The sequence below is a fragment of the Candoia aspera genome, chromosome 1 (assembly GCF_035149785.1).
Source record: "Candoia aspera isolate rCanAsp1 chromosome 1, rCanAsp1.hap2, whole genome shotgun sequence".
Lineage (NCBI taxonomy): Eukaryota > Metazoa > Chordata > Lepidosauria > Squamata > Boidae > Candoia > Candoia aspera.
In genome coordinates this window covers 218,532,984-218,546,398 of record NC_086153.1, presented here as the reverse complement: position 1 = coordinate 218,546,398, position 13,415 = coordinate 218,532,984, and the positions used below count along the sequence as shown (strand labels likewise).

The 13,415-nt window shown below is 40.7% G+C and overlaps 1 protein-coding gene across 1 annotated transcript in view; it reads right to left on the bottom strand.

Moving 5' to 3' along the window:
- Positions 1-3,657: 3,657 nt before the first annotated feature.
- The window catches only part of ADCY5 (adenylate cyclase 5), a 233,106-nt gene continuing 223,348 nt past the window's right edge, over positions 3,658-13,415 (bottom strand). Inside the window, exons 16-21 of the mRNA XM_063288785.1 lie at positions 13,029-13,061; positions 11,453-11,585; positions 10,431-10,694; positions 9,552-9,756; positions 7,388-7,512; positions 3,658-6,863 (exon numbers count right to left, since the gene is read on the bottom strand). Of these exons, the coding sequence (XP_063144855.1) occupies positions 6,735-6,863; positions 7,388-7,512; positions 9,552-9,756; positions 10,431-10,694; positions 11,453-11,585; positions 13,029-13,061 (889 nt within the window). The 3' untranslated portion in view covers positions 3,658-6,734. The remainder of the gene's footprint in view (positions 6,864-7,387; positions 7,513-9,551; positions 9,757-10,430; positions 10,695-11,452; positions 11,586-13,028; positions 13,062-13,415) is intronic.

The following is a 13,415-nucleotide window of genomic DNA, read 5'->3' as shown; positions in this document are numbered from 1 at the left end:
ACCCTCCCACGTGCCCCTTCCTCAAGAGGTCATTGCTTGGCTCTCCTCCATTCTGGACAATTATCATCCAGTCTCCAATGTTCCCTTTGTGGAGAAAGTTGTGTGAAAGGTGGTTGGACAGCAGCTACATGGGATTTTGGAAGAAATGGATTATCTGGACCCATTTCAGTTGGGTTTCAGACTGGGTATAGTATGGGGAAGCACTGGTTGCACATTCTGATTACCTTTGGCAGAGCTGGGATGGAGGTTGTGCATCCATTCTTGTGCATCTTGACCTATCAGGGGCTTTCAATACTGTCAGTCACGGTATCCATCTGGATTGGCTATGGAAGATGGGAGTGGGAGGCACTATATTACAGTGATTTACTTCCTTAGCCTCAGTCTGTAATGATGGGGATAGTGCCCGTGGCCCCTCATTTTGGGATGCCTCCAGGCTCGATGTTCTACCCTCTTTTTAAAAATCTTCTATGAAACCACTGGGTGGGATCATCTGTCAGTTCAGGGTCTGATAACATCAGTATGCTAATGATACCCAGTTTTATATCAACCCCAGGCTGTGCAGGTGAAGCTGTTGATGTGCGGACCCAGCGGGAGGCTGTTCAGATCTGGCTGGGGTGGAACAGACTTCGGCTCAATCCTGACAAAACTGGGTGGCTGTGGCTGCTTGACCCTGAGGTCAGGGATGATTTCATTGTTCTTCTTTCTTGGGGAAGCACCCACACACACACTTTGAAACTGGTGTGCAACTTGGGGATCCTTCTGGACTTGCAGCTACTGCTCAAAGAGCAGGTGGCAGCTACGGCCAGGAGAGCCATCACACAGGTTCATCTTGTGAGCCGGTTGTGCCCTTTCCCTGACCAGGAGGCCCTTCAGACCCAGCCCTGGTCACCTCATGACTGGATTATTGCAGTGTGCTCTACATGGGGCTGCCCTTGAAGATCTGCCGGAAGCTACAGCTAGTTCAAAATGCAGTGGCACAAGCAGCAATGGGTAGCAGTAACTGCTGCTACGCAGACTGCATTAGTTGCCAGTCAGCTTCTGGGTGCAATTCAAGTTGCTGGTTATCACCTATCAAGCCTTTCATGGCACAAAGCCTGGCTATCTGAGGAATTGCCTATCTCCGATTGTCTCTGCCTGTCCGGTACATTCAGGCAGTGGGTGTGCTCCAGGTTCCTTCTGTTAAACACTGTCATCATGTGGGACTAAGGAAGCATGTCTTCTCTGTTGTGGCCCCCACACTCTGGAACAGCATCCCCCAAGAGATACGGACCGCACCCTCTCTCCTGCAGTCTCCAAAAACCCTTAAGACCCGGCTTTGGTTCCAGGCTGGGGTTCATGTACAGTATTTGTCAGGCCCCAGTTGTTAGGATTGTTTCAGTCTGGGCTGTTTGTGTTGTTTTACGTTTTCAACTGTTTTTACTGTTTTTGGATTTTGAAAGCCACCCAGTCTCCTGGAGTGGGTGGCTATAAGAAATTTAAATAAATAAATAACAGAGAAACAGCAGTCCAATAATGTAGCTAATGATAATGACTTCAATATGCTGGAAGTACAGTATAAGTGTTCATTTGAAGCTATTTTTTATTGAGAGAGGAAAATGCTGGTTAAACGGTATCTAAGAAGTATCTTCGGACACATCAGGCATCTTTTCAAAGCATGAACAAAGGCTTATTTCAAGACATTTGCTTTTCCAGTAAGTACAGTTGAGTCTTATGATGACAAATTGAAGATATACACAGTCATGTGAATACGTAAGTACACCCCATTAAAAATGTTGATCGTTTTAACATATTTCAGCATAGATATACTTCACCCTCATTTCAACAATACTGTTAGATAAAGGGGACATAATATACCAAATATCTTGTACCAATTACTTTTTGTAGTATATTGTGTATTTTAAATAAACAAATGCAAAACTTTGCATGTGGAAAAAGTACACTCCTACATTTATCACTACCTCAAATACCTAAAATTAGAATCAGGTGCACCAAATGATTAGAACATTGTTAGAGAGCATCTGGGAGGAATCTGTCTTACTGAAACCTCAGACATTTAGTTTGATTTGCTGTTTGTTGCTGTTTGTTGATACATGTGTGGTATCACCATGTCTAGGTCTAAAGAACTCTCTGAGCCTTCAGAAAGAAAGCTATAGGTATCTATGAGTCTGGGAAGGGGTTGAAAAATTGCCAAACAATTGGGCATCAATCATTCCACTGTCCGGAAGATTGTCTACAAGTGGAGATTTCAAACAGCTGCCAACTTGCCCAGGCCAGGCCGTCCCAGCAAGTTTAGTCTGAGAGCAGAACACAAGATGCTGAGAGAAGTCTCTAAGGACCCCAGAATTTCATCAGGTGATCTACAGGTAGTTCTCACCATTACTGATGTCAAAGAGTCTACTATTTGAAAAAAGCTGCACAAATTAGATCTACATGGGAGGTGTGCCGGAGGAAACCTTTACTGTCCAGAAAGAACTTCAGAGCAAGATGAAACTTTGCTCATTAACACTTAGGCAAAGGCCAGGACTGCTGGAACAATATGCTCTGGACAGACGAGGCAAAGATAAGTGTTATTGGCCACAAAACCAAATGACATGTTTGGCAAAAACCAAAGAGCATTTCACCAGAATCTGATACCAACTATAAAGCATGGTAATGGAAATGTTATAGTTTGGGGCCTGGGCAGTTCACCATCATAGAATCCACTATGAATTCTTCATCATACCAGAGGGTGCTCAGGAATAATGTGAGACTATCTGTCAGAAGATTGAAGCTCAACCAAAAGTAGACCTTGCAACATGACAATGACCCTAAACATTCCAGTAAAACCACCAAGGAATGGCTGAAAAAAAAAAGAAATGGAGCATTCTAGAATGGCTAAGTCAAAACCTAGATCTAAATCCCATCAAGATGCTGGGGGGAGATTTGAAACAGGCTGTGTGGACAAGAAACCCCTCAGACTTTGCACAGCTGAAAAAATTCTGCATGGAGAAGGGGAAAAAAATTGTCCCAGTCAATGCCAGAGACTGGTAAACAGCTCTAAGAAATGCCTACTTGAAGTTGTTGCTGCCAATGGGGGCAATACCAGGTTTTAGAGTCAAGGGTGGACTTCCTTTTTCCATGGAAGGAAATGGCCTGTTAATTTTTAGTCACATAAATAATTAAAAAGTCAATTTTTCATAGTTTTTTTTTGTTCAATTACATCAGCTTTATATATTGTTTGAATGAAGATAAAATATTACACTATACATTAAAAAAGAAAAACCTTACATGGGGTGTACTTTTTCACATGACTGTAGACTCAGCGAAGAAGAGCCATATATGGAATTGGTTTCTTTCTATACTCAAATACGAGTTTGTTCTAGCCGGGGATGCCATTTAATGTAAAGTGCATTGTATTTATATACAGGAAGTGCTACTGATTTTGTCCTGTCTTCCCCTCTTCCCACTATACTATCTTCCTTTTAAGACCCTATAAAGTTTAGTTTCATTGGACTTGGGTATCATGCATTTCTGAAGCCATCCTTCTAGTTCAATATATCACCTTGAAAAATATTGGGAGGTCAACAAAATAAAGACCAGTTGTCATTTTAACATACCATGACAACTTAAATTTCTTAGTTTTTTATGAGCCAATAATGAAAACCCAGAAAAGACTGATTGACAAGTGAAACTGTGTTTAATATAGTTGTTAAATTAAACAGATTGCAATTTCCATGGGAAATCCTAACTGTATCCATCTTGCAAGAGCCAGAATAAAGAGTGCATACCCCTTGAAATGATCATGACACAGTCAACAATCACAGTCAGAGATACAGGCGACTGAAAATTTCATTGACAACACAATCGCGCAAGGCGGTCTGCTCAAATGTTAATGCACACTTCAAAGCAGGAGGCCAACCTAAAAAAATTATCCTATATTGTGCTATTAATTAAATTTTGGAAGTGGTAAATGATGCCAGAAAGAAAGGGTGGAAGGTAATGAACAAGCTGCAGTACCGTGTAAATAAAGACCTTTAGAAATCAGATTTTGTTTAAAGGTTAAAAAATATATAGTACAAGGACAAACTTGGCAGTTTTCTACAAACCAGGCTGTGATATGGCTCCAGGATGTGCCAGAGTGGAAGGGAAAAGAATGAACATAAGGGAAATGAGATACTACCAAGTTCTTGTTTAAAAGAGCTCCACATGAGAATTATGTCAAGCAATTTAATAAATTAAGATCAAGGATTTTATTTAATTTCTTAGTCAAAGTTAAGAGCCCCCTCTTGCATGTCATAACTGTTAGCAGTAGTCATTCAGCTTATTAATATTACTGAAAGTCTGTCTTGAAAAGTGGAAAACTATCTGTCAAAAGCTATTAATCGTTTTAGAGATAGCCAGGTTTAATATCAATTCTTTTCCTGCACTGAAATATAAAAATATATGATTTCTATGCTGTAATATTTTAATAAAATGTAAGGGCATTTAAAATTCATGATGAACTCATTTATAAATGCATTAACAGTCCCCCCCTTTCTTTAAAGTTGTTCAACAAGTTAGACCACCCTGGCATCTGCAATCAATTTTGTTTGGTTATAGAAAAAAAAAAAAAAACCTTCCCAAACCCTTTGAACTAAATGCCATGTTCAATGAATTAAAAGTAGAATTCAACTCCCACCTCTCCATGAGAGCAACATTTCTAGACAATATTCCACAGTAGTTCTATATACATTAATTAAATAAACTGTTAAGTATTTTTAAATTTTGGTTCTTTGGATATTGGAAATGGCTTTTATCCCAATATCCTTCCTGTATATTTCAAAAATGAGCCTCGTGTGGTGCAGAGTGGTAGGCGGCAGTATTGCAACTGAAAACTCTCCCCACGACCCAAGTTCAATCCCAGCGGAAGCTGGATTCTCTTTTGGGTAGCCAGCTCAGATCAACACAGCCTTCCATCCTTCCGAGGTCAGTAAAATGAGTACCAGCTTGCTGGGGAAGGTGACGACTGGGGAAGGCAATGGCAAACCACCCTGCTCTATAGTCTGCCAAGAAAACATCACGAAAGTGGCGTCCCCTCAAAGGGTCAGACATGACTCGGTGCTTGCACAGGGGACCTTTCACCTTTCACATATTTCAAAAGCTATTTCAAAATTGGGAATACATTTTATGTTTTAAATTTATTTGGATTAGCTCTTGCTTTTCTTCATCATCTTAGCCTAAGGTTTTGTATCCTTTATTTCTTTTTAAAAATTTATCCTGGAGCCCCTTTAAAATATTACTTCTGCTTGCTTCCTGGACTGTACAGAATTTGAAAACTGCCAAGTCTGCAACTCTGAAAAGTACAAAAAGAACATCCACAATTTTATAGCTTATGTACACCTCCCAAGATGCTGTTATGTGCACAGCCACCAGCATCGACCCAAAGATGTGCGCACCCAGCAAGAGGCTTCCTTCTGCCTGCTGAATTAAGAGAGAGACCAGAACTGGAGGAAAGGCCTCTCTCTCACTGACCAGCTCTCAAGGAGACTGAAGGGACACAACCTGGGCTCTCATTTCCCTTCTACCCACTGAGCAGATTATGACAGAGAAGGGAAAGTATGTTACATGCAGTCAACTATGGAGTGTGTAAGAACACATCAAGGTACTTCTTCTCTTGCTCCACCCAAAAGATGAAAGCAGCTGTACCAGATGTTAAGTGCTTGCTTAGACTGCTGGATGCGAGTCCTCTTTCTACATTTTCACATAGTGGTTGTATGTACCCCATTATAGCAGGTACGCAAGCCGATCACTGTTGCACAATTGGGATGAAATTTTAATACATAAAATTCTCAAAATATAGAATTTTGGTATATTTGTTAGTGTCAGTGTCTCCCATATTACAAAATACAAAACCTCCCGAACCAATAATCCCATTCATATCAGAGAAATCTCCCTGACCAGATACTTCATGTTAATTTCATGTGTGAACCAAAAAGCACCAACAGGAGTGAGGAGGTCTTTTCATTTAATAAATACATATGAAAAATTCTTTTTCCTCACTTTAAACAATTCCTCTCTCTCCTTTAAATATACCTCTCTTGCTAAAATGAGGAAACCTCACATTTGTGTAAGAGTAGGGATAGCAAGAGTACATAACAAGGCAACTTTTCCATTTAAAAACATTACTGATGGCATCATAAAAAAGGCCCTTTGTAAAGAGTTACAGTGGGCAACATCTCTAATTTTAAAAGCCCACTCAAACAGCTAATATAAGAACAGTGGCACATTCAAGGAGCTGACAGCACAGACCAGAAATAGTATGGGAGTGCACAGCCTTTCCAAAACAACGTCGTTCATTTTTGTTGTTTTGTTTTCCTTTTGTTGCAATGAATCATACTTTCCTTCCACCAGTAAAAACATTGTGTTACTTCAAATAAATACTTAAATAGTTAGTCCTGCGTAGCAGCCACAATGAAGATCTCAAATCCACCTCTTCATCTCCATACTCCATTAAGCATAAATCTTTGGTCAATTCACTTAACGTTCAGCTTAGGAAAAAGAACTGCAGCAGTGCTAGGTGACTTCTGAATTGTGTGCTATGCAGCCCGGGCTGTGTTTCTTTTTCCTTTGCACACAATCCTACTAAAAAGGCATCACATGAAATACTCAACTATGCCTTGGGATTAGATTCACTGTTAAACAGTGAAATTTTCTCCAACTTGCTATTATATTTGAATCAAATGGAGCCATTTGTAAGTCATTCTTGCCCACTGTCGCTAACTTGCTGGTGGGCCTTCATTTAGGAAGTAGGTGGTCATCTCTCCTTTACCTTTGACTTTCACAACCCCTCGGCATTCCAGTTGGTAGTTGTTGGCTGTTAAAACCTGATACATGTCTGTAGTTACCTGCAGAGTATTCAAAAAGAAGAATCAAGAGTTCAGCCCCCACAAGCCCTCTCTTGTTTAAGTTAACAATCCAAGTGAATGGTTGCATTTATGGAAACCATATTAAAAGTTTATCTGGGATTACTGGAGAGAAAACTTTGAACTCTGGTGGTGTTCACAGTACAGAAGCTTTTGTACTCACTGAAGCATCAGAAGGAATTAGGGATTTTTGAATAAGGCATGTAACTGCTGAAATCATGTCCTATTTCTGCATGGAAACAGAGGTTGAGGAACTGATGCTAGGCAAGTCTACTAGACTTAAAGTCCACTGTACTCAAGAGGTCTTACTACCAAATGCCAGGCATAAGCATTCAACCTAAACATAGAGTGCTAGAACTATTAAAAGGAGGTTATAAAGTACAGAGGGAAGGTAGTTGCATCAAATATGTGCTGTAGAGGCTTCTCATCTCTTACTATTACAAGTTAAGTAAATGCTCCTGCAAGCAGAGTTTGGGAAGCGAAAAAGAGGTGTCAGGAAGACTCACCTGAATCCTATCAGGGACTCCTGTACTGTCCATCCGACTAGCTACATTCACTGTGTTTCCCCAAATATCATACTGGGGCTTACGTGCGCCTATGACCCCAGCTACTACGGGACCAATATTGAGCCCTAGAAACAAAACAGTAAGGAGTCAAGACTTCCATAAATAAACTGCTTACTGGTTTTCAACAGAAAATCATACCTGGAAACAAAACCACCACCACCAGATTCATCCCCAGGCCTCAACTGACCAAAGCTAAGTTTTGAAGAAGTCACCTTTTAACTTCGTGTAGATAAAAGAGGGAAAGGAAGCTGTTTGCTGCACACCCTTTTTTCATTCATTTATTTACCAGCTAGCTACTAGTGTAATTCATATATTATTTGTAGACATCTTCCCACAAATATTCTTTTTTAAAACAATAATTCAACAAAGATGAAAAAATGAAAAAATATGGGGAGAGAGAGAGAGAGAGAGAGAGAAGGAAACAATTTGCACTTTGGCATTAAAAATTATAAGCACTTGGAAACAAAAGCCACGATCTTGCCCCACTGACTTCAGTGGAAGCATTAAGAATGTTGTCCTTAAATCTTTTCCATCAGGATCAATAAGGATTGGACTCAGTCACAACCCCTAACAAGGTGTTTCTGGAGCTACTGAATTTCCCCAAGGGCACGCCAGTTCAGAAGAGATATCATCTCCTGAGATTCCCATCCTGCCCTTGAAGAGCCTTTAGGTGTCTGAAATCTTATGCGGCTCTTATTTTTTGGCTATCAGTGCAAGCCACAGGATGCAAACATGGAGAAGTATTTTGTAGCAATGTCTGAACTGCAGAGCCATTATTTTTCTTGCCTCCAATATGTGCTCCAATTAGAGTGAGGGCGAACTATGCCAGTTCTGGAGACTGCACAGTAAATTTCTCTCTCTAGGGCATCAGTGTGAAGGGAACAGTATAACAGGGGAGATAGAAAAATGGAGATGATGATGATGATGATGACGACGATGATGATGATGAAAAAAACAGCTCAAACGGCTTTGCATTTTTGGTCCCAGTGAAATGCAGGTCTATTAGGGTGCTGTTCTAAACATACTTACTGGGGAGTAACACCACAATGTATCCACTCAGAAGTTAACTCACAGTAAATTAAACGGACAAACTCACAAGTAAAATAGTGTAGGACATGGGGGGTGGGGGATGGGAATAAGAAAAGAGTGTGGGTTCTCCATCTCTGGAAGTTTTTAAAAAGAAGCTGAACTGCCACCTCTTGAGGATGTTTTAATTCTGCATATTCTCCTGCATATTTCAGAGGACTGGGCTAGATGCTCCTTGTGGTCCTTTCTAACTCCACAGTTCTGGGATTCTATGAGAGAGATCTATCAATGTGGAGAAAAGTGTCTCACTCACAAGGCGAACGACTATGAATGCACAAAAACTCCATTTGGTGGGTGTAATGTATTCTCAGTTTAGCACAGCCAGTTAAGTGAGGCGACTGCCCTGGCCATTGAAATCTGAGGAACTTCTTTTTGAATATGAATCCCTTACAATACACATTGGCAACTCCCAGGTATGTGGCTTTTAGTCACTCTTCTTGTAGGCTGCAGTGCCCTAGAAGCTTCCTGATTTCACACCATCAGCTGAGCAGTGGAGAAAAGGTGGCTATTCTGGCCCTGCCATTAAGAGCACCAGGAGAGGGGTCTTGATATGGATTATGCAGCTGCTCTGGACACCACCATCCAACCTCTTTACTGTCACAAAGGAGTGCCTGCTGTTCCTGCTGTACTGAGAGAACCTTTGTGTTGATGCTAGTGTGTATGCATGTGTGGAATTCTGGGAGCTGAGAAGATTACCGATTCCTTGCCTATCGTATGTTTATTCTTTATTAAATTTTTATATCCAGAATGATTCATGCACATAACTACTGTACACAAGAGCACAAACATTTTGTGGGGTGGGGTGGGGGGTTGATTTTCCTACTGTCCGTTGGACATGTTATATAATTTGCATAGGTTGTAACTGGCACTGCCAAATGAATATAAGTCAAAAGAAACAACATTAATGATTACCTGCATTCCGTACCTTCAGATAAAATGTGGCATTTGCCTTTTTAATCACAAAGGGTGGATTCATGAGATGAATTTCTGGAGCATAAAGTACAACCACAATATTTACCTATTTTCATCTGGAAATTGTTGAACGAATGCTCATTGATGTATTTCATTTGATCCATTAGCCGCATTGCAAAGTCCGCCAGGGCCTTGATATGTGTTTTGCCCACCTTGTCATAGGTGGAATCATTAAGGCCAGAAGCAGCCATATATGTGCTGCCTATTGTTTTGATCTTTTCCAACTGTCGAAATTGGTCTTCACTTATTATCTGCAACCCAAGGAAGGAACAAAGTCATTGAAAAGGACATGCATGCAAATCCATCTATGCTCTGTAAGTGATCTGTGCATAACCCTAGGCACTACATGCATGGCAGACAGCACAGTCCAGCATGGTTCATATTTAAAAAGAAAATTAATGAGCTATTTGGATAGTGAAGACAGACATAGGCCCTATGTCAGCTTCTTCAAAACAAAACAAAAAAACCCAGCTATGGTTTTGCCTTGGGATATGAAGTCCTAGCATCTGATGCAGTATTCTAGCCCAGCTATAGGAGGCAAGTGCACATATATGTTTCAGCTGTCTTGGCCAAATTCCTCCTTGTCCCACTCCATGGCACCAGGGACCAAGTACTTCAAAAAACTATGTAGGTGACCAGGATATGCAGTCAATCAGCTGGGACAGAAAAACTAGTTCCATGAACTTCCCCTAGTTTTGGGGAGCCCCAGTCATATACAGTCTTTATGACTGTCAAGAAGGTTCAACTAAATTTTTGCATTAATATCTAGTAGAACCAAAGGTTTTTTAAAAAAAGTTTCCCACTTAAAAAAAACCCCGAACCTAGATGCCCTAAATGTCAAGGCAATATTGTGTGGATCAGGATATTTACATAGAGAGAGCCAGGGAACATAAAAGAGACCATTGTTCTCCTTTAATCTGCTCACCTCATCAAAGTCAGCAATGATCTCATTGAGGAGCCTCAAGCACTCCACACCTTCATTGTTGGCCTCCAACTCAACATAGAATTCTGAGAAATTGCTGATGGAAGCAAACATGACAGCCACACATTCACACGACTGGTAATACAGTTCATCGTTTCTCCGCTCCTGCGCAAGGAAGTGGGCTGCTACATCCTTTGGCAAGATATTGTGGAGAAGCCGTCTGTTATATGCCTGCAGCTCCTCCATCTCCTCCTTTTCCTCAGTAGCCTGAAGAGAGAGACAAGGAGGTGGTTGCAAATTAACTTCATTTACGTGGAAAATGGGCTGGAGATAAATATGCATGAGATGTAATAGACTGGTATCAACAGAATCATGTGTCAAACCTCATCGGGTTCTAATTTTAAGCATACTTAGAAGGCATGTTATTGAAATGACTAGTTCTGTCCCCAAAATTGAACTCTCAAATATTGGAGGAAGCTTCCTTTTGAGTTCTGACTTAGTTTGGTGATCTGATCAATAGGAGTGGAATTCTATGAAGAAGAAATCATCAACAGGTGTTAGCAAAAGCAGCAACTTTTCCAAAATGGTTATCCTTCAGACACATTGCAATCATCAAGTAAAACCTCTTACAGTAATTTTAAAAATTATTCCAACTAAATTACAACAGACTCTTTATTTACTCAGTATGCAATATTTATGTAGCACTTGCCCACACAAATGTTCTTAAAGTAATCAAGGAAATATGCCTCTTGGTATTCTTTATCCAAACTATACCCGCCACACCAAGCTAGTGCCTATCAGCCCCCTGTAGATCACATACAGCAAGATATATGTGATCCTGAAATGGGGAAAAAAAAGTTCCTGTAAAAGTTTCCTCTGAGCTGACAATTCTAGCTCTGATTTATGAGCACAGCAGCACAACAAAATAACAGCATGAGCAGCAATCACTTGTAGATCATAAAAGGGTACTCTAACACAGCATTAAGCACATGCAGACAAGAATATGCATATGCAGACATACACACCTGAAGCTTCCAAAGGAAATCGAGCCTTGCTGTGGATTCCACCTGCTGTGCGTGTAGATATACCGCCAAGACAAAAACAGTGATCACAACAGGGGTTACAATCTTCAAAGCAACCCTGGACACACTGGAAGGACTATACAGGAAACAAAATACACAAATCCGAAAATACTGTAACGTAATAGTCACTCAAGCATAAACATATTTTACTGTAAACCGCTCAGAGTCCCTCTTTTGGGGGAGATGGGCGGCAATTAAATTTGAATAACAAATAAATAAAAATAAATACAGAACATAATGCAAGCAACTCCACAAGTGCTTCCAGCTAACAGGCGAAACAGATGCTATCTGGCTATCAGTCTGATTCAATGCATCCAACACCTTCTGCTTTCAGTGTCTGATCCATTATAGACGTTAAAATTCTCACTGATCACCAGAAAATATCTCTGCCTTCTCTGTTCTTGAATTACTGTAGAAGATGGGAGTGTCCAGCCCACATTGTCTAGGTTTGAAAGCTAAGTGGCGTTTGGCCAGCTTAATACTGCATGGGGGACTATCAGGGAATACTGAGGCTGTAAGGCTTGCCTGGGAAGTTAAAAAAAAAAATCCTGGAAGAAGGCAACGGGAAATCACTTTTGTACTGTTGTCAAAAAAGCTGCACAGTTGTGTCCATGAAATTATCAGGAGCAAAAATGAATTCAAAGAAGGCTTCACTTTACATTAAAGACGTAACGTCAGTAACAATGTTAATACACGATGGATAAAAAGTACCAGGACACCATCAAGCATCTGGGGATCTATCATATCTTGTGATGGGGAAGCCTCAGAGCCCCCAGGCCTGGGGAATATTCTCTACCCTCAGCCTCCATGACTCTCCCAGCACAGCAGAAATTTAAGTAAGCTCCAGCGTTTACTTTTTCCATTGCTACAAATATCAACCAGAATAAATTGAGAATGGGCCATTAGGGTGTGCTCTTTTTCTCTCTCTCCTTGTTCTTACCTATACTGAGCAAAAATACCCTCTACTTTTAAACACAATTAGTTCATGGTGAGAGCTTGGGGTCAACTGTTAATGGTTAATCCTGACCCGTGTTTGAAACTGGACCCCAAGCTCCAGCAAATTTGTTTACTGGTGAATTATTAGCAGTGAGTGGTACAGAGAGCAGGGGGAAAAAAAATCTTTGTTTATGAAAGGGCAAAGAAATGTATGATTCCCATCCACAACCTTAAGGAATTATATATATGGACATCTTTGGGTGTCATCTTTAACTATAAAATAACTGAAACAGGGTTAGAGACCTGCTGGTATGCCATGTTGCCAAATTAAACCTTCCAGCACCCCTCATCACTAGCAATGATCCCAGAGGGCAGGGAGTTCAATTTGTCCACCTTCTGAGTGCCCCTGGTTGCCTATCCTGGTTTAAACAGGGAATGCAACCTGCTAGAGCTCCAAGTGCATCATTCTGAATGCAAGACAACACCCCCTCCATCTGTTGCAGGTCTGCACCAATACAAACTTCCACAGATTCCATCTCACTAATGGCTGAAAATTCAGTTGCATCATCCTTCATTAACTCACCACATTCCATTCTCAGTCTCATTGGAAAACACACTAAAAGAACAAAAAAGACAGATGTTAGGCAAGTCATAGAGACCTTTACTTTGCCTTTATACCTCATTAGCCCCTGCCCTTTCTTTCTTTACAGTTTCACATACAGTATCCCGTTCTATGGTATTGCTTGCATTGATAAGAGTTTGAGTTCTGAGCCAGGACAGACCTCGTATCTTCTTTCAGCAAACGGCTGTATCTTGACCTTGCCCCCCCATTGGCAGAATGGGACAAGCACATTGGCCTACCTGTTGTGAAGCTGAGAAGAAATTTCAACACAAAGGAAGTACAATACAAACAACAAGGATTGTTTTTAGCTACATGTTCCCTTTTTTCAGTTAAACTATCTTTTTCTCT